The following is a 14,476-nucleotide window of genomic DNA, read 5'->3' as shown; positions in this document are numbered from 1 at the left end:
CAAGAGAGCCACCCCAGGCAGCACTCAGTCACCACTCTGTCCCTCCTGGCAGCAGTGGGCTGTCAGCAGGTGACCCCTCTGGTCTTAGTGGGGATGGCGTCATCAGCTAGGGTGCTGTCACTTACTGGGTAGCCTGGGGATGCCCCTGGGCTCAGGAATGAAAGATTTGGGGAGATTGGCTTAACAACACCGCCCCCAAGTGGTCTCTTTGGATCAGTGTTCTAACAGTAACGCCCAAAACAACTCGCCCTGTAGGACAAGGTAGAACTGCCCCTGTGGGTTTCTGAAGCGTCTCTCCCTCAAGGTGGTTGGTAGATTTGAACTACCAGCTGGTGGTGGGCAGCTCAAGGCGTAACCACTATGCCACCAGGTGTTGCACAAGAGGCTGTGCACAAAGACCAAGCAGGGGCGGAGGCAGGTCCCTCAGAGGGAATGAGTTCATGAAGGATGTCTTGAATGTGGGCTGCCAGTCCTTTCTGGATACCGAGGACAGACTGCTCCCAGGCCTGACGTATGACATGGGTCAGCCCGACCAGCTGGGGCCCGAGAGGCGAGCCCTTTAGAATCCACTAAGTCCTGGCAGGCAGTCGAGCTGCTGCTAGCTGGCAAGTGTGGCATGGTGACAGCTCTGCAGTCCAGTTGGACAGAAGCTTTTATGTCCCAGGAGACAGAGAAGCCAGACTCGGGGCAGGGCTCTGGGGTGAGTCCCTGAACCTGCCATGTGGTGTGCGCGATGAAGACAGGGTCCCTGCCCTTGAAGAGATGAAAACCGGGCTGAGAAGAAACACCCAAAAAACGCACCAACACTTCTGATGGCTGGGTCCGGGGGCTCAGAGTGGGGTCACCTGGTAGGGCCCGGGGGGATGGGAGCAGGGGACAACAGGGGAAGACCTGCAGGAAGCAGGCAGTTTCCATCTTACGTGGGGAGAAGACGCTGGGGGAGAACACAGCAGCAGAGGTGTAAGCTTTAATGCACAAGCAGTGAATGCTTCAGGTACGGCCATGCGTGGGGTGTGGGGATCCTCACAACCTCCCTAGTAGCACAGGACCTCACTGTGCGGTGTGGATAGGGACACAGTGCACAGAAGTAGCTGCGCCAGAGCCCAGACGACTTCCGCCCTCACCCAGGAGATCCCCGAGGGCACATGGGCAGTTAGGGGTCAATGAGGAGCCGCTGGTGGGCAGGGTCCCACCTGCTGGGTGGAACAGGCAGCTACCTTCCAGTCCAGAGATCAGAACAGACCAAGTTCATTCTAGAAAATGTACAGACACCACACACAGGTTCCTCCCAGTCTCGGGGACCAACAGCGCCTCCCACAGACCCTGGGAATAAAGGCCGCTGCAGGAAGCTGACCCAGCAGCCCACTCGACCAATGCTGTCACCCAAGGGTTTTCCAAGGCTGCAGAAGCCACTCAGCCCAGCCCGAATCCAGAGCTGTATCGGCCCCTTTGGCAGCTTTCTCAGCAGCTCGCACTGGGGTTTCTCTTACAAGGCGACTGCACACACTTCTGATGCCCAAAGGGGTCTTTGGGACCAGCCCAACCACCACACAGCCATCCACCCATGGTTGTGGTGGGAGTGGGCTGCCCAGGCCTACACCTGGGAGGTCATGCCCACAAGGCACTGCGCCGGGTCCCAAGAGGCAGCGAATTCCTTGGTTTTTCAATGCCTTCCAGGCACCCAGCACATAGCTCTGGGGAAACGGGCCTGGCAGCTCAGCAGTTTGTCTCCTGCAGGACTCAAGGTGGCATCACCATCCCGAGGACTTGCTCCTCTGCGCTCCACCCCACCACCTTGCAGGTGGCCTGCCCACACCCCTCTCTAGCACCATCTCTAGCCACTCACCCCGCGGTCCCTGTCCATTCAGATGGCCAGCCCCAACCCTCCCCAGGACAGCAAGACCTTCCCAGGCCACCTCCACCTCCACCCAGCCTCAGCCCTTCCCAGGTGGCAGCGTCACCAGCATCCTGGGAGCAACACCCCCACCCCCTTTGCCCAGTGCCGGTCCCTCTGCTCTTCCTTGGTGGCCTCCTTCAGTCAAAGGTCTCCATGAACGCGCACAGGCAAGCTCAGTTAGGGGTCTCCTCCCCAGAGCAGGGAGAAAGAACCTGCTTGAGAAGTTTGGGTTGAGGTCCCCCACCCCCACCCATGGGCCTCCGCAGCCCAAGCACAGGCCTGCAGGCCTTGAGAGCCCTCGGGGGTTGGCTTCACTTCTGCTGAGCGCCAGCCTCTGGTCTCCCTGCCCGGCCCCTGAGGCACACACACAGAGGTACTAGGTTTATTGTGTCGCTTTTTTTATGAAACTAGATCGCTGCTGACAAAACCCTGCAGGCACGTGGGTGCCCCCTTCAGTCCCTTACCCCTCCCCTGTCCCGGCCCAGGGGATTGGACACTCGGGGGTGGGCAGGCAGCCTGGACAACTCAAAGGAATGCTGCTGGGGTGGGGTCCTGGGCCGAACCCCGAGCCCACAAAGGGCAGGAGGCAGTGCGGAGTAGGGTGGTCTGTTGCGAGAGGCTGCCCCTCAAAGCTGAGTGAAATGATGTGAACACCCCATCCGCTCCCTTCCACCCACCCCCAGCCCTAACTACCCCACTACTGTGATGTGGCCCCACTGTCGGGTGGGGGGAGGGGTGGTGACAACGGTGGTGACAGCCTACAGGCTGTAGAACTTGAGGCTCCTGTCCATGCCTGTTGACGCGATGAACTTGGCGTGGTGGCCAAAGGCCACCCCTGTGGTCAGGCCGCTATGCTCTGCAAGGAGACAAGAGGCAACAATGGGACTTCTCTGCCTCCCGGTTGAGTCCTCAGCTCCTGGACCCCGGAGTGTGCCCATGCCAGCGACTGGCTCAGCGTGAGCAGGCAGGGTCTCTGGTGGAGGCCCCCCCTCTCACCCCGCCCCCCCCAGTGCGGCCATAGTAGCCCACCACAAAAGGTTCATTGCCCTTCTTTGCCTCCGAACGTTTTGGGTTTAAGATGGCAGTTCACATAGCAAATTAGGTTCCCGTTCAAAGAAACCACTCCGGCCCAGCCCACCCACACTCCCCTTCCCTGGGCCCTGGCCCTGCGGGCAGTCCCACCTGTGAAGTGGAGGAGCTCAGTCCACTGTTTGCAGATGTATATCTGGACATCTGTGCCCCCCAGGGCCAGGTAGGTGCCGCTCTGGTCAAAGATCAGTGACTTCACCTGCCGGAAGGGAGAAAGAGCTCACACCTGGGAACCAGCACTCAGGGGCGACCAGGGGTGACCCAGTGACCGGGAGGGCGGTGTGGCCAGACCTCAAAGTTGTTGTCCAGTTGCAGCGTCTTGAAGTTCTTCAGCTTGCGCAGATCCCAGAGCTTGACGGATGAATCATCAGCTGCCGTGGCCAGGTAGTAGCCGTTCTCCGAGAAGGCAATGCTGGTGATGGGGCCTGAGTGGCCTGGGAAGTTGGCCACGTTGGTGCGCTCCTGCAGGCCAGGGAGAGGAGGTCCAGAAAGACAACACCAGCAGGAGAGGAGCGGGCTTGGCACACTGGACCTCCAAGACGGCCCAGCCCACCTTACCCTGAGAGCCCAGCCCCACCCAGTCAGCACTCCTTTTCCTGGGGAGCTCAGCTGTGACCTACCTTCAAGTCCCAGATCTTGATCTGAGAATCCATAGTTCCTGTTCCAAAAATGAGTCCGTCCGGGTGGAACTGCGCACAGGTGAGAGCTGTGAAGGGGCATGGGCAGGTGGTCAGGGCCCTGGACGTGCCTGCTCCTCATGGGCCATGGATGAGCCAGGGTGCAAGAATGGGCCGGCTAGCGAGGACCAGGAAGCGCCAGGAGCTGGCGGGCACTTACAGCAGCCAGAGGTCTCATCTGTCACCTTGGTGAGCACACGGCCAGTCTGGATGTCCGAGAAGGCCCAATACTGGAAGAGCAGGGATAATGACACCAATGAGAAGGGGGGGGGGGGGGGGCACAAGCCAAATTGGCTCCTCGCCCCCTCCCCAGCCTCCCCCAGGTCATGCTCTGGGACAACAGGTCCCCTGGAAACAACCCTACTGGCCCACACCTGGTCATCAGAGGAGCTCAGGAGATAGTCGCCAGTGGCATGGAGGCTGAGGCCAGTCACCGCGCTCTCATGGGCCCGAACCACCTGGACACAAGAGGCGTTGGGGACGGACCAAATCCTGATAGTGGCATCCGGGGAGGCAGAGAACACCAGCTCCTGGAAGGGAGGGAGCGTAGAAGCAGATTAGGGCTTAGAAAGTTCCATCCACTGCCAGCAAGCGGGCAAAGGCAAATGCCAAGCAGTTGAGACCCACGCCCCCTAGTGACAAAAGACAGCCGCAGCGGTTTCCAAGAGCCATGGAGGGTCTGTGGCTGGAGCCGGTGGTTCCAATCTCCCTTCAACTCATCTGTTCTCAGCCTGCCCCAGCTCCCGCCCCAGCATGGAGGACCCACCCAGTCATCAGGCTTATCCCGGGTCTGTAACTATCTGCCAGGCAGGTGTCCTCTGCAGCTGGTATGATGGATCTCACTGCACAGGTTTGTCACTCCTCCACCCCACCCGTTAGAAGACCACTGCTTGGTAGGCCTACAGAAGAGCAATAGCCTCCAGGCCTCCCTGAGCCATCGAGGGGCCCGCGGGGAGTTACCTGGGAAGGGTGAAACACCACGCTGGTGACTTTCTTCGTATGGCCTTTGAGGGTGGCCAGGATCTGCTCGGAACTCTTGTCGAAGACGACAACGTTTTTGTCTGCCCCACCTGGAGAAGGACCCCAGTGAGACTCCAGCTGGGCAGCCCCGCGATGTCAGAGCTGCTGTGCGCCTCCCACCCTCACCCCGGTCCACAGGGTCAGGCCCCAGCTCTTACCAGTGAGGATCTTGTTGGTGTCCGAGGGGCAGAGGTCCAGGGCCAGGATCCCTGGAATGCTGGCACTGTGCAAGCCCTTCAGAGAGAGTGCCGAGCCAGCCGGTCACGGCCAGAGCCTTTCCTCCACCCCACTCGCCCCCCGTCCAGGAACGAGGGATTTCAGCACTCTGCCTGGATGCCCACCGCCTCACTGGCCCTCCGGGAGCCCAGAGCCAGCAAGAAGGGTGGCCCTGACGATGGGCTTCTCCATGCTGGCCTGCCTGCCCCAGACAGCAGGGGACCACGGGGTGGCCACTCACCACGTGAGACGCCACCTGCCGGTATTTGCTGAGTTCTTCCGGCTTCACCAGCTCCTCAGGTACAGTCTTTCCTCTCTGAGAGCATGAGCACAGCAGTCAGCCACGCCCCCAACCCCTCCAACGAGGCCAACCTCCCCCCCAAGCCCTCCCTCTGGTGCCAGGTCTCACCTTCTTACGCTCCGTGGTGAGCACAGTGGCCTTGTCTTGAAGCTGGGGGAGGGAGAGGGCACAGGCCATGTGAGAGCAGGGCTTGGCCAGGCCCAGCTGAGGGCTGGCTGACACACCACCCCCTTCACTCCACCCAACCCCACAGGGTGGGCACCCAGCCAGCTGCGGGGGATGTGAGCCAGCACGGTGGCCAGGCCTCTGCCCAGCCCCAGAGGCAAGCACCACAGTGTACAAGGTCAGCCCCTGGAAAAGGCCAGCTGGCCCTCAGATGGGGCGTGGGGTCGGGGAGCCATGGAGTCCAGTCCAAACTCTGCTGAGTGTCAGTTTGGTCATCAGTAAGCAAGAGGCGGCCACCTCGGTCTGTCTCCCTCGCAGGAAAACATGAACCCAGAAAACCGATCCAAGCCCCTGGCCCTGAGCGACGCCAAAGGACCCATCTGACGGAAGTAGGAAGACTACAAAGCTGTGGGTGGGCTCAAACCACCCACCTTCTAGTTGACAGCTGAGCACACTTGCCACTGTGCCAGCAGGCTCCTTGCCGTCTGATGGACGGCTTCGCTGACTGCACTCAGGAAGGGCAGTGGCAGCGAGAGCTCAGCGCGGCCCCAGTGGACAGTCCCACAAGGAGCCAGAGAGCCCGTCTTAAGGGGCTGTGCCATCTAAACCGCAGGCCTGGTCTCGGAAGCCAGGCTGGGCAGGCCCCACCCACACTCACCTTCTGGATAATCTCGGGGGTCATGCCCACCAGCTCACCTAGGTCCATCAGCTCGCCTGCACCCTGGGGAGAGGACGGGGGTAGGTGAGAGGCCAAGGCAGCCAGAGCCACTTGTCAAGGCGCCCAAGGGCTGGGGAAGGGGTGCCGGGTTACTCACCACGACGCTGGGCTGCGAGCTGGGCACAGCCTGGGGCACGATGAGTCCAGCCTGTGGCTTCAGGGTGGCCAGCGCTGCGGGAGCAAGCAGAGTCAGCCCCGTGGCAAGCCCAGGTAGGCCCAGCATGGGGGTGGGCACAAAGGGGTGAGGTACCTTCTCGGGCGGCAGTGACCTCCTTGGTAAGCCGAGCGATGACACGGCAGGCAGCGTCATGTTGGTACAGCGCGTGGGACAGCTCCTGGCGCGTGGTCTGCAGTTGCTGGCGCAGTGTGAAGCTATGCAGCATGACAGCGTCCTGGGGAAGGAGACACCCATGAGGGTGGGGACCTGGGCACTGCCTCCCACTGAAGTTAAGACTGGCACCACTGACCACACTGTGTCAGAGCCTGCAGATCCTGCCAGGCACCCCACCCCGGACAAACTCAGGGCACGGAGGCAGCGGGAGCCAGTGTGCACCCACCCCATCGCCTGTCACATTGCCACCTCACCTACCATTTGTTGCCCTCACTGTGCCAAGCACTATGCCCAACAGGCCCCCTGTGGCCGGGGACCCACTGACGAGTCAAACCTGAAGTTACAAAGGCTACTCTACACTTGGACCCAGACGAGAAAACCCAACCCCATTGTTACCAGTTCTAACTCACAGCAGCCCCACACAAGGGCTTCCAGGACGCAGAACCGCCAGCAGCTGGTGGGTTTGAACTGCCAGCCTTCTGGTGAGCAGCCCTGTGCCTAGCCCTGGGGCTCCTGATAACTGACCTCCAGCCCTCACAAAGCCCGAAAACAAATGAAAATCCCCACTGGTCAGGAACCCAGGACTTGGAGGCCGAGCGGCTGGCCCGAGGTCACATGACTTGTAAGCCAAGACTCAAGTCTGAAGCCCAGGTCTGAGTAATTCAACTTCCAGCCTCTTCCTCCCCGTTGCTCTGCCCTCAGAAAAACGCTGACTCTCCAGCCCCCAACCCCACCACGCCCTCCTGGTCCTGGGACCCCTCTTCACACAGGTAAGGTGCCAGCACCCTGGGACAACTTACCCATTCATCCTGCAGGGCCTTCAGAATGGCCGGGATGCTGGTAGCCGAGGGCGGCTTGGGCCGGATCGGGTGAGCAACTGGCGGCCAAGAGGAAAAGGGAGATGAAGAACCATCATGTGACCAGTGGCCTTGTCCTGTCCCTGCCCTCCCCCCTCAGCACTCCTCCCAGGTCCCCGTCTCGGGCCAGTGGGCACCTTTGATGTCAATCAGCTGCTCCTCGGACAGAGGCTGGTTGTTGATGGGGTCGGTGCCATTCTCGGCGATGTACTTCTCAATGAGCCGCCGCTCGTACACGTGGTTAGAGACGGGGGACACACACGGGTGCTCTGGCACTTCATTGGAGACTGTGGGGAGGGAGTCAGGTGAGCACGGGGCCCAAGAAAAGCCCAAGGAGACCCATGGCCCCACCGTCAACAAGCAGAAAACAAGGCCTGTGACCCTCCACGCCAGCTTTCTTCTCTCCCCAAAATGCTTTCCAGCCAACATAAATGGCTTCTCCATCACTGTGGCCCAACAGGCAGATGTTAGGAGCCATCAAGTCAGTCCTGACTCTCAGCGGCCTCGGGTACAGCAGAACAAAGGTGGTCTGCATGATCCTTCGGGACAGGCCAGGGCCGACTTGCAGAACGGACCATCAACTGCTCATAGGCACGCCGGAGGGCACGGACACGCCAACAGGTCCACGAGGGTCAAGAGACAGCCTTGAGAATGTCCCACCTGAACTGGGACACCACCTCAAGAGCAGACTGAACAGGAGGAGCACGAGTTAGTGCGCAAGAGTCACGGGGCGACACCGGGGAGAGCAGCGGGCCACTGAGGGGCAGGGCAGAAAGGAGACCACAGGGCTGTTGCAGATGCTGGAGCTCGCTCTTCCCCAGAGGAAGGAAAGAAATGAAGGAAGGAGGACGTGGAAACGCTGAGCAGGTGTCAAAGGGCAGTTTAAGAAGTCAAAGTAAAGCATTAGAGTTAGATGTGCTAAGACTCGGAGTTAAAAAACCAAAATGGAAGAACAGGGCATTTTTCAAGCTGAAAGAACTGAAGAAAACACTCAAGTCTAGAATTGCAATCCTGAAGGATTTGGGGGGGCCAGACTCCACAACCGAATGGATTCTAAGGTCCAGTTGTAGAATTAACGGGTAAATTAAAGAGCCATAGGCAATGCAAGCAGGGGTGGGGGCTCTCCTTTTCCGATGACAGGATCGAGAGGGCAAGCGTATCCTCTCACAGGCTTACATAATCTCATGCACGCAAGCCATACCATACGCTTAGGTAACAGGAAGGGGCCGTGCTAGGGACATACATACAGCAGGAAGACACATACACAGCAAGACGGGCAGGTTCTACAGTTCAGATGGCGGCTCGTCACCGGGCTGGCTTGGCCTTGGCCGTCCCTGAGCTCTTCTCCAGAAGTTAGGGTGAGACAGACAGTAGGCGCTGTTACCTCTGACGGTCTGAGGGCAGATAGCCTGCAAGTGGCTAACCTTCAGGCTACAGTAGCCACCCCGTGCTTTCAAGCAGCACCTTAAAATTGGCATTATTTCGGGGGACAGTGTGAAGGATAACTTTAGTTAGGAGATGTGACTGGGATTCATCTCCAACTCACGAACATGAAGACCTCTTTCCACCAGTCTCGGCCTCCGACTCCTGAAGTATGAGCGTAGAGCATTTGTTCAGACTCTCTCTTCCCAGTTCCCAGTCCCACAAAGGATTATACGGCCCCAAACTTGAATGGCTCAAAAGGAAATGGAGGGATGTAGTTAGTCTTGGTGGGAAGAAACCTCTCCCCGCCAAAAGACACCGCAGGATACTGCAGTTACAGCACATACCCAGGAGGCGCCATGATGACCAGAGCTCATTATGCTGCATTAAGGCTTTGTACACACCAGTCCACGAGAGAATGAGACATGCTCCAGATATCCACAGCAAATAACCATGCTGTATTCCTGAAAATACGGTTGTTTTACACTATTTTTAAAAATGAAATGGTGGGAATACAGCCACTACACCAAAAAGAACGAGTCAGCCCCCAAAAGGCAACGTTCAGCCCTTTCGAGGGGATTGGTGGAAATTAAGGATGCAGCTCCAGAAGCACTCGGGAAAAGCTGGGCTCCAGGAATCGGTGGACTAACAACTGAGAAGCCTGCCGAGGCAGGCAGTGCTGAGAGCGCTGACCTAGGAACGCAGGGAGACTGGAGCCAGAGGGCCACATACAACACCTTTCCAGAGAAGATGGAGCCAACAGATATGGGAATGATCAACCGGTGAGGTAGTTAGTTATAATTTAACTGTTCATTTCTTGCATTATCTATCTTTTTATATACATTAGCAATCTGGTTTTGTCTCTCTAGCGAACCCTGTCTGACACAACTGGCATCAGTACTATTCCCAGCAAGTAAAATTCTGCTGATTTTAATCACAAAGCAGTTGTAGGAGTACATCAACAGGATAATGCCAGATTCAAGTCCGATTCAGAAAAGGACACGGAGCCAGGGATAACACTGCGGATGTCAGCTGGAGCTTAACAAATCACAGAAAGATGTTTGTTTTACTGACTACACAAAGGCATTCAGCAGCGTGCACCACAGCAAACTAAGGATGACATTGAGAAGGAAAACTCCAGGAGACGTCATGGTGCTCAAGCAGAACCTGTGCACAGAGACCTAGCGGCAGTTGTTCAAATAGAACAAGACGACACTGCGTGGTTTGGGATCTGGAGGTTGTGTGGTAAACGATGGCCTCTCACCATACATATTCAGTGTGTATGTTGAGCAAGTTATCTATGAAGAATGTGGCATCAGGATCGGAGGAAGACTCCTTACCACTGCACGACCTGCAGCCCACACAAGTCCACTTGCTGAACGTGAAGAGGATTTGAGGGACTTGAACTTAATGCATCCATCAAAGCCTACAGCCTTCAGGATGGATTAAACCTCCACATAAAGTAAAATTTCTCACCACTGGACCAATAAAAGCCGCCATCATGATAAGTGGGAGAAGAGATTGCAGTTGTCAAGGATCCAATTTAACTTTCATCTACAATCTACCATCAACACCTGTGGAAGCGGCAGTGCGTCCATCAAACGGAGTAACGCATTGGGAGAATCGGTGAGAAAGCTCTTCTTGAGTATTCAAAAGTAAAGCTGTCACTTTGAAGACTGAGGTGTACCTGACCCAAGGCATGGTCTTTTTCAATCACCTCATCCGCAGGCAAAATGGGGCAGTGAGCACGGAAGGCCAAAGAGCAGATGCATCTGAAGTACGGTGTCAGAAGGGAGTATTAAAGCTGTCAGGAAGAATGAACAAGTCAGTGCTGGAAGGACAGTTGGCACGCTCCCCAGAGGGAGGATGATGGCGAGACTGTCTCATGCACTTAGGACAAGCTATCAGGAGGGACCAATCCCTGGAGAAGGCCATCTTGTTTGGTGGAGAGCCAGACAGAACAGTCACTGCAGAACCAGGGCCCTTCAGGCACCTAGCGAGTAGTCAGTAACCCCTACCCATATCTCAGGGGTCAAACAAAAATGCCTGTGCTGGTGGTGTGCCAAGGTGAGTCCCCCTCAAAGCAACTTTATTAGGAACGGGATAGACTGTCCTCCTTTATGGGAACAGCCGGCCTCATCTTCTCCCGGAGGGCTCAGCTGGTGGGAGGGAATCTCGACCTTGTGGCCAGCAGCCTCCAACTGACCCTCGGTACCGCCAACGTGCCACCCAGGCTCCTGGAGAGACATTCCAAGCCACTCCAATCCCGGTGGCCCTCAGTAGATGATAAGCAATGTGACAAGTGCGCTAATAAAAAAATAAACTACCACATCCGTGACGTTGCCTCGGCTAAAGGCTCTGCCTCCGTTGAGTCGCCCTCACAAGTGGCACCGGAGGCGTCATTTGCGTGCCTGCCCTTCCCAGACTGCGTGTCCTAGAGTGGAGGGATCAGGGCTGCCCAGGAGCCTCCGGGCAAACACCTGACAGATGAGTGACTTGGTGGCAGAGGGCAGGAGGGAAAGGACAGAACCGGTCTGACAGCAAGGAGCTTTCTGTGCACTTTCTTCCAGGTGTAACGGGCTTTTCTTCCCATGTCCGGGATCCCTTGTTTGGCTCTTTTCCCTTCCTTGGGTTAACAGAGAGGTTGGAGAAAAAAGGAATGGCTTAAGGGGTAGGAAGCAAATGGGAAAACAGACGTAAAGATGAGATGTGAAAGACGGTCTTACCACCCTCAAAAGGCCAGCCCCCAGCCACATCAAGTTGGTTCCGACCCATAGGCCGACCCACAACAGAATCAAACACGGTCTGCTTCTCGGCAAAAGCAGGGATGTGGAGCTGGGAACCTGACTCTGGGCCCCACACTGCCCCCAGGAACCTCGGGTAATTCTCTCCCCAGCCTCCTTTTGGCCTGTAAAACCAGAGTTTTAAGGTCGGCTTGAGAGGATAAAATGAGATCGTAAGCTTGGGAGCCCTGCTGCAAACCACATGGGGCCTTAGAAGCCCGCGCTGTTTCCGATTTTTTTTTTTGTCTCGGCCTCCAATAAGCCGCGTGACCTTCCCAAAACCTGCAAAGGCTCCGACTACCCGAGCGCGCTCGGACGGCATCCATCGCAAAACAAAACAAAACGTAACACCTTCCCGGTGAGGAAGGGGAAACTGAGGCCCGGGGAGGGGGGGGGCAAATAGAACCCCATCAGAAAGGTAACTAGAGGCGGATTCCAAAGAGGCCTTGGGCCCCCCGACTCCTACGTCAGAGGTGCTTCCCCTGCACCAGCTCCCGCGGGCCAGGCCTCGGTAAATGACGCTGGGGGGCGGGCGGGGGAGGGTGCCGCGATGCCCGCGGAGCGCTGCGCATTGGCACCCGGCGCCCCAGAGGGGGAGACCCCCGGGCTGGCCCGCCGCCGCTCCGAGCCCCGGGCGCCCGGTTCCCGCCTCCCCCAGCCCCCTGCGGGTGTCGCAGTCGCTCGTGCACGCGCTCGCGCCGCTCCCCGGCCCCCCGCAAGCCGCGAACGGCCGCAGCCGCCACTCACTGGAGCAGATGAGGGACATGGCGCCGTCGCTGCGGTCCGAGGCGCCTTAGACCGGGCTCCGGGTCTGGCTTCGCAGCCGCCGCGGGCCACTTCCGGCTCCTCGCTGTTTCCGGGTCGTCCCGCGGGGAGCGGGGAGCAGCCCCTCGAAGAGATGACCGCGCAGCGTTTCGCACCGGGGCTGAGGACGGCCTCGCGCCGCAGCCTCCTCTGCTTAACGGAAACGGCTCTCTCCCAGCATGCAACGGGGCAGGAAAGGGCCCGCCACGGAGCGCTCGGCTATTTCCGGAGGGACTCGTCTCCTTCCGAAAAGCGCTCGGTGAAAAGCCCGCCTAAAACTACATTTCCCGTGATGCAGCGGGACTACTAAAGCCCTCGTGTTCGGCTCTGGACACTTGGTGCTGGGTCGGGTTTCCCAGCTTTCTTGTGCGCCAGAATCTCCTAATGAGTTTGTTAAAATGCAGATGGCTGGGGTAGGTCTTAGAAAGGCTGCGTTGTAAGTTATGGCCCCTTGTGACTGAGAGCTGATGCGCAGAGAAACTACCACGGAAAGCAACTATTCTAGTCTTGCCTCTCTTTATTACTTTGCTCTGGGACCTTGATTTTCATAGGTTTGTTTGTCGCTTATTTTTCGAGGTTGCTTCCAGCTCAGATAAAGATTCCAGTAGATCTCTGTGAAATAAGATACACTCAGGAATCTCGTAGAGGGCAGGCATCAATTTATGTGTGGACTACAAAGGATCCAGGCAAGGACGACAGTAGGGCAACGATTAGGTATCATTTTTTCCTTCGAAAAAAATTTTCCTCACAAAAATGTCTTCCCATGCAAAGTGTTGAATGAGGCTGGGCTCTGACAGGTGGACACTATTCTAGGAAGCGAAACCGCATCAGCAAAAGACTAGAAGAACAGCCGTCGCAGGCATAGGGCATGGGGGGACAGGTCAGCTGTTTGTTTCATTGAAGGAGTCGAGGATTTCAGCTTGCGTAGATCTAAAATCAAGGCTCGTGGCAGCCGCCAACAGGAAATCAAAGGACACCTTGCATTGAGGCAATCTGCTGCACGAGACTTCTTTAAATTGTTAAAGGGCAAAGATGTCACTTTAAAGACTAAGGTGCGCCGGACCCCAAGCCATGGCATTTTCAATAGCCTCACCTGCATGGCAGAGGGCGTTGTCTGAGGAAAACCGACAAAGAATTGGTGCATTTGAGTTGTGGTGCAGGTGGAGAATATTGAAATGAGTTGGAATGGCACAGTGGCTGCCCCAATGGGCCACCTTTAGGAACGATTGTGAGGACCATATAGGACTGAGCAGGGCTTCCTTCCGCCAACACTGACTCGATGGAACCTAGCAACAACCACCACCACAACAGAGGCCGGAGGTCTTCTAAAAAGATGACATCTATATACATCAAAAGAGTACAAAGAGAACCCATAGACTGGGGGAAAATATTTGGCAATGATATGTCAGATAAAGAGTAAATATAAAAGAAATCTATAGAAACTACAACACCTTAACAAGAAAAATACAAATAACCTAATTATAAAAGGGCACAAGACATGAATAGACAATTTACTAAAGATGGCCTCCAGGCTGCCAACACACATGTGAAGAAGGATTTGCCTTTATTAGCCATACGGGAGCTACAAATTTAAAAAACAATGAGATACCACTTCACACCAACATGCTTTGCAAAATGAAATGGTAACAATCGGCCATGCTGGAGAAGATGTGGAGAGATTGGAACGCTCATACATTGGTGGTGGGATTGCAGAATTGTACAGTCACTATTGGAAAACAGTACAGCATTTCCTAAACAAATGCAAATACAAATATCTTATGATCCTGCAATCTCTCTACTTGGCATGTACCCTAAAGAAATAAAGAACAAGACAGGGACAGACATGCACACCCATGTTTATCACAGCCATTCCTAGAAGCAAAAAGATGAAAAAAAACAAAGAGTCTATAGAGGAATGGGAGAACAAACTCTGGTACCGCTACGCAATGGAACAGTGTGCACTCTTACAAAACTGACAAGCTTGTCAACGCCTCATGACACGGACAGACGTGGAGGACATTGTGTTCAGAATCATCAGTCAATCTCATGAAGACAATATTTCATGATGCCATTATTATAAGGGGAAAAAGAAAAGCCACAATGGTTTTCCCATCAAAGGACAAGACTTTACAGACTACAACAAGGCCAGGGCCAGCGGGGAGGAGAGGGGCAGGAAGGTAAGAATGGAGGAAAGGG

The 14,476-nt window shown here is 56.3% G+C and overlaps 1 protein-coding gene across 1 annotated transcript; it reads right to left on the bottom strand.

Annotated features, from left to right (window-relative positions):
- Positions 1-2,276: 2,276 nt before the first annotated feature.
- Positions 2,277-12,464, bottom strand: PRPF19 (pre-mRNA processing factor 19). Its single transcript, XM_075545655.1, has 16 exons — positions 12,224-12,464; positions 7,409-7,558; positions 7,215-7,291; positions 6,334-6,475; positions 6,181-6,254; positions 6,024-6,086; positions 5,309-5,350; positions 5,141-5,215; positions 4,842-4,917; positions 4,624-4,733; positions 4,038-4,193; positions 3,824-3,893; positions 3,607-3,692; positions 3,278-3,448; positions 3,080-3,185; positions 2,277-2,753 (listed from the first exon to the last, which is right to left on the bottom strand). Exons 1-16 carry the CDS (start codon positions 12,240-12,242, stop codon positions 2,656-2,658), a joined length of 1,515 nt encoding a protein of 504 aa, XP_075401770.1. The 5' UTR covers positions 12,243-12,464; the 3' UTR covers positions 2,277-2,655.
- Positions 12,465-14,476: the final 2,012 nt, after the last annotated feature.

The sequence above is a fragment of the Tenrec ecaudatus genome, chromosome 4 (genome assembly GCF_050624435.1).
Source record: "Tenrec ecaudatus isolate mTenEca1 chromosome 4, mTenEca1.hap1, whole genome shotgun sequence".
Taxonomy (NCBI): domain Eukaryota; kingdom Metazoa; phylum Chordata; class Mammalia; order Afrosoricida; family Tenrecidae; genus Tenrec; species Tenrec ecaudatus.
The sequence above is the reverse complement of the archived record's forward strand: the minus strand, read 5'-3'. Positions and strand labels throughout refer to the sequence as shown.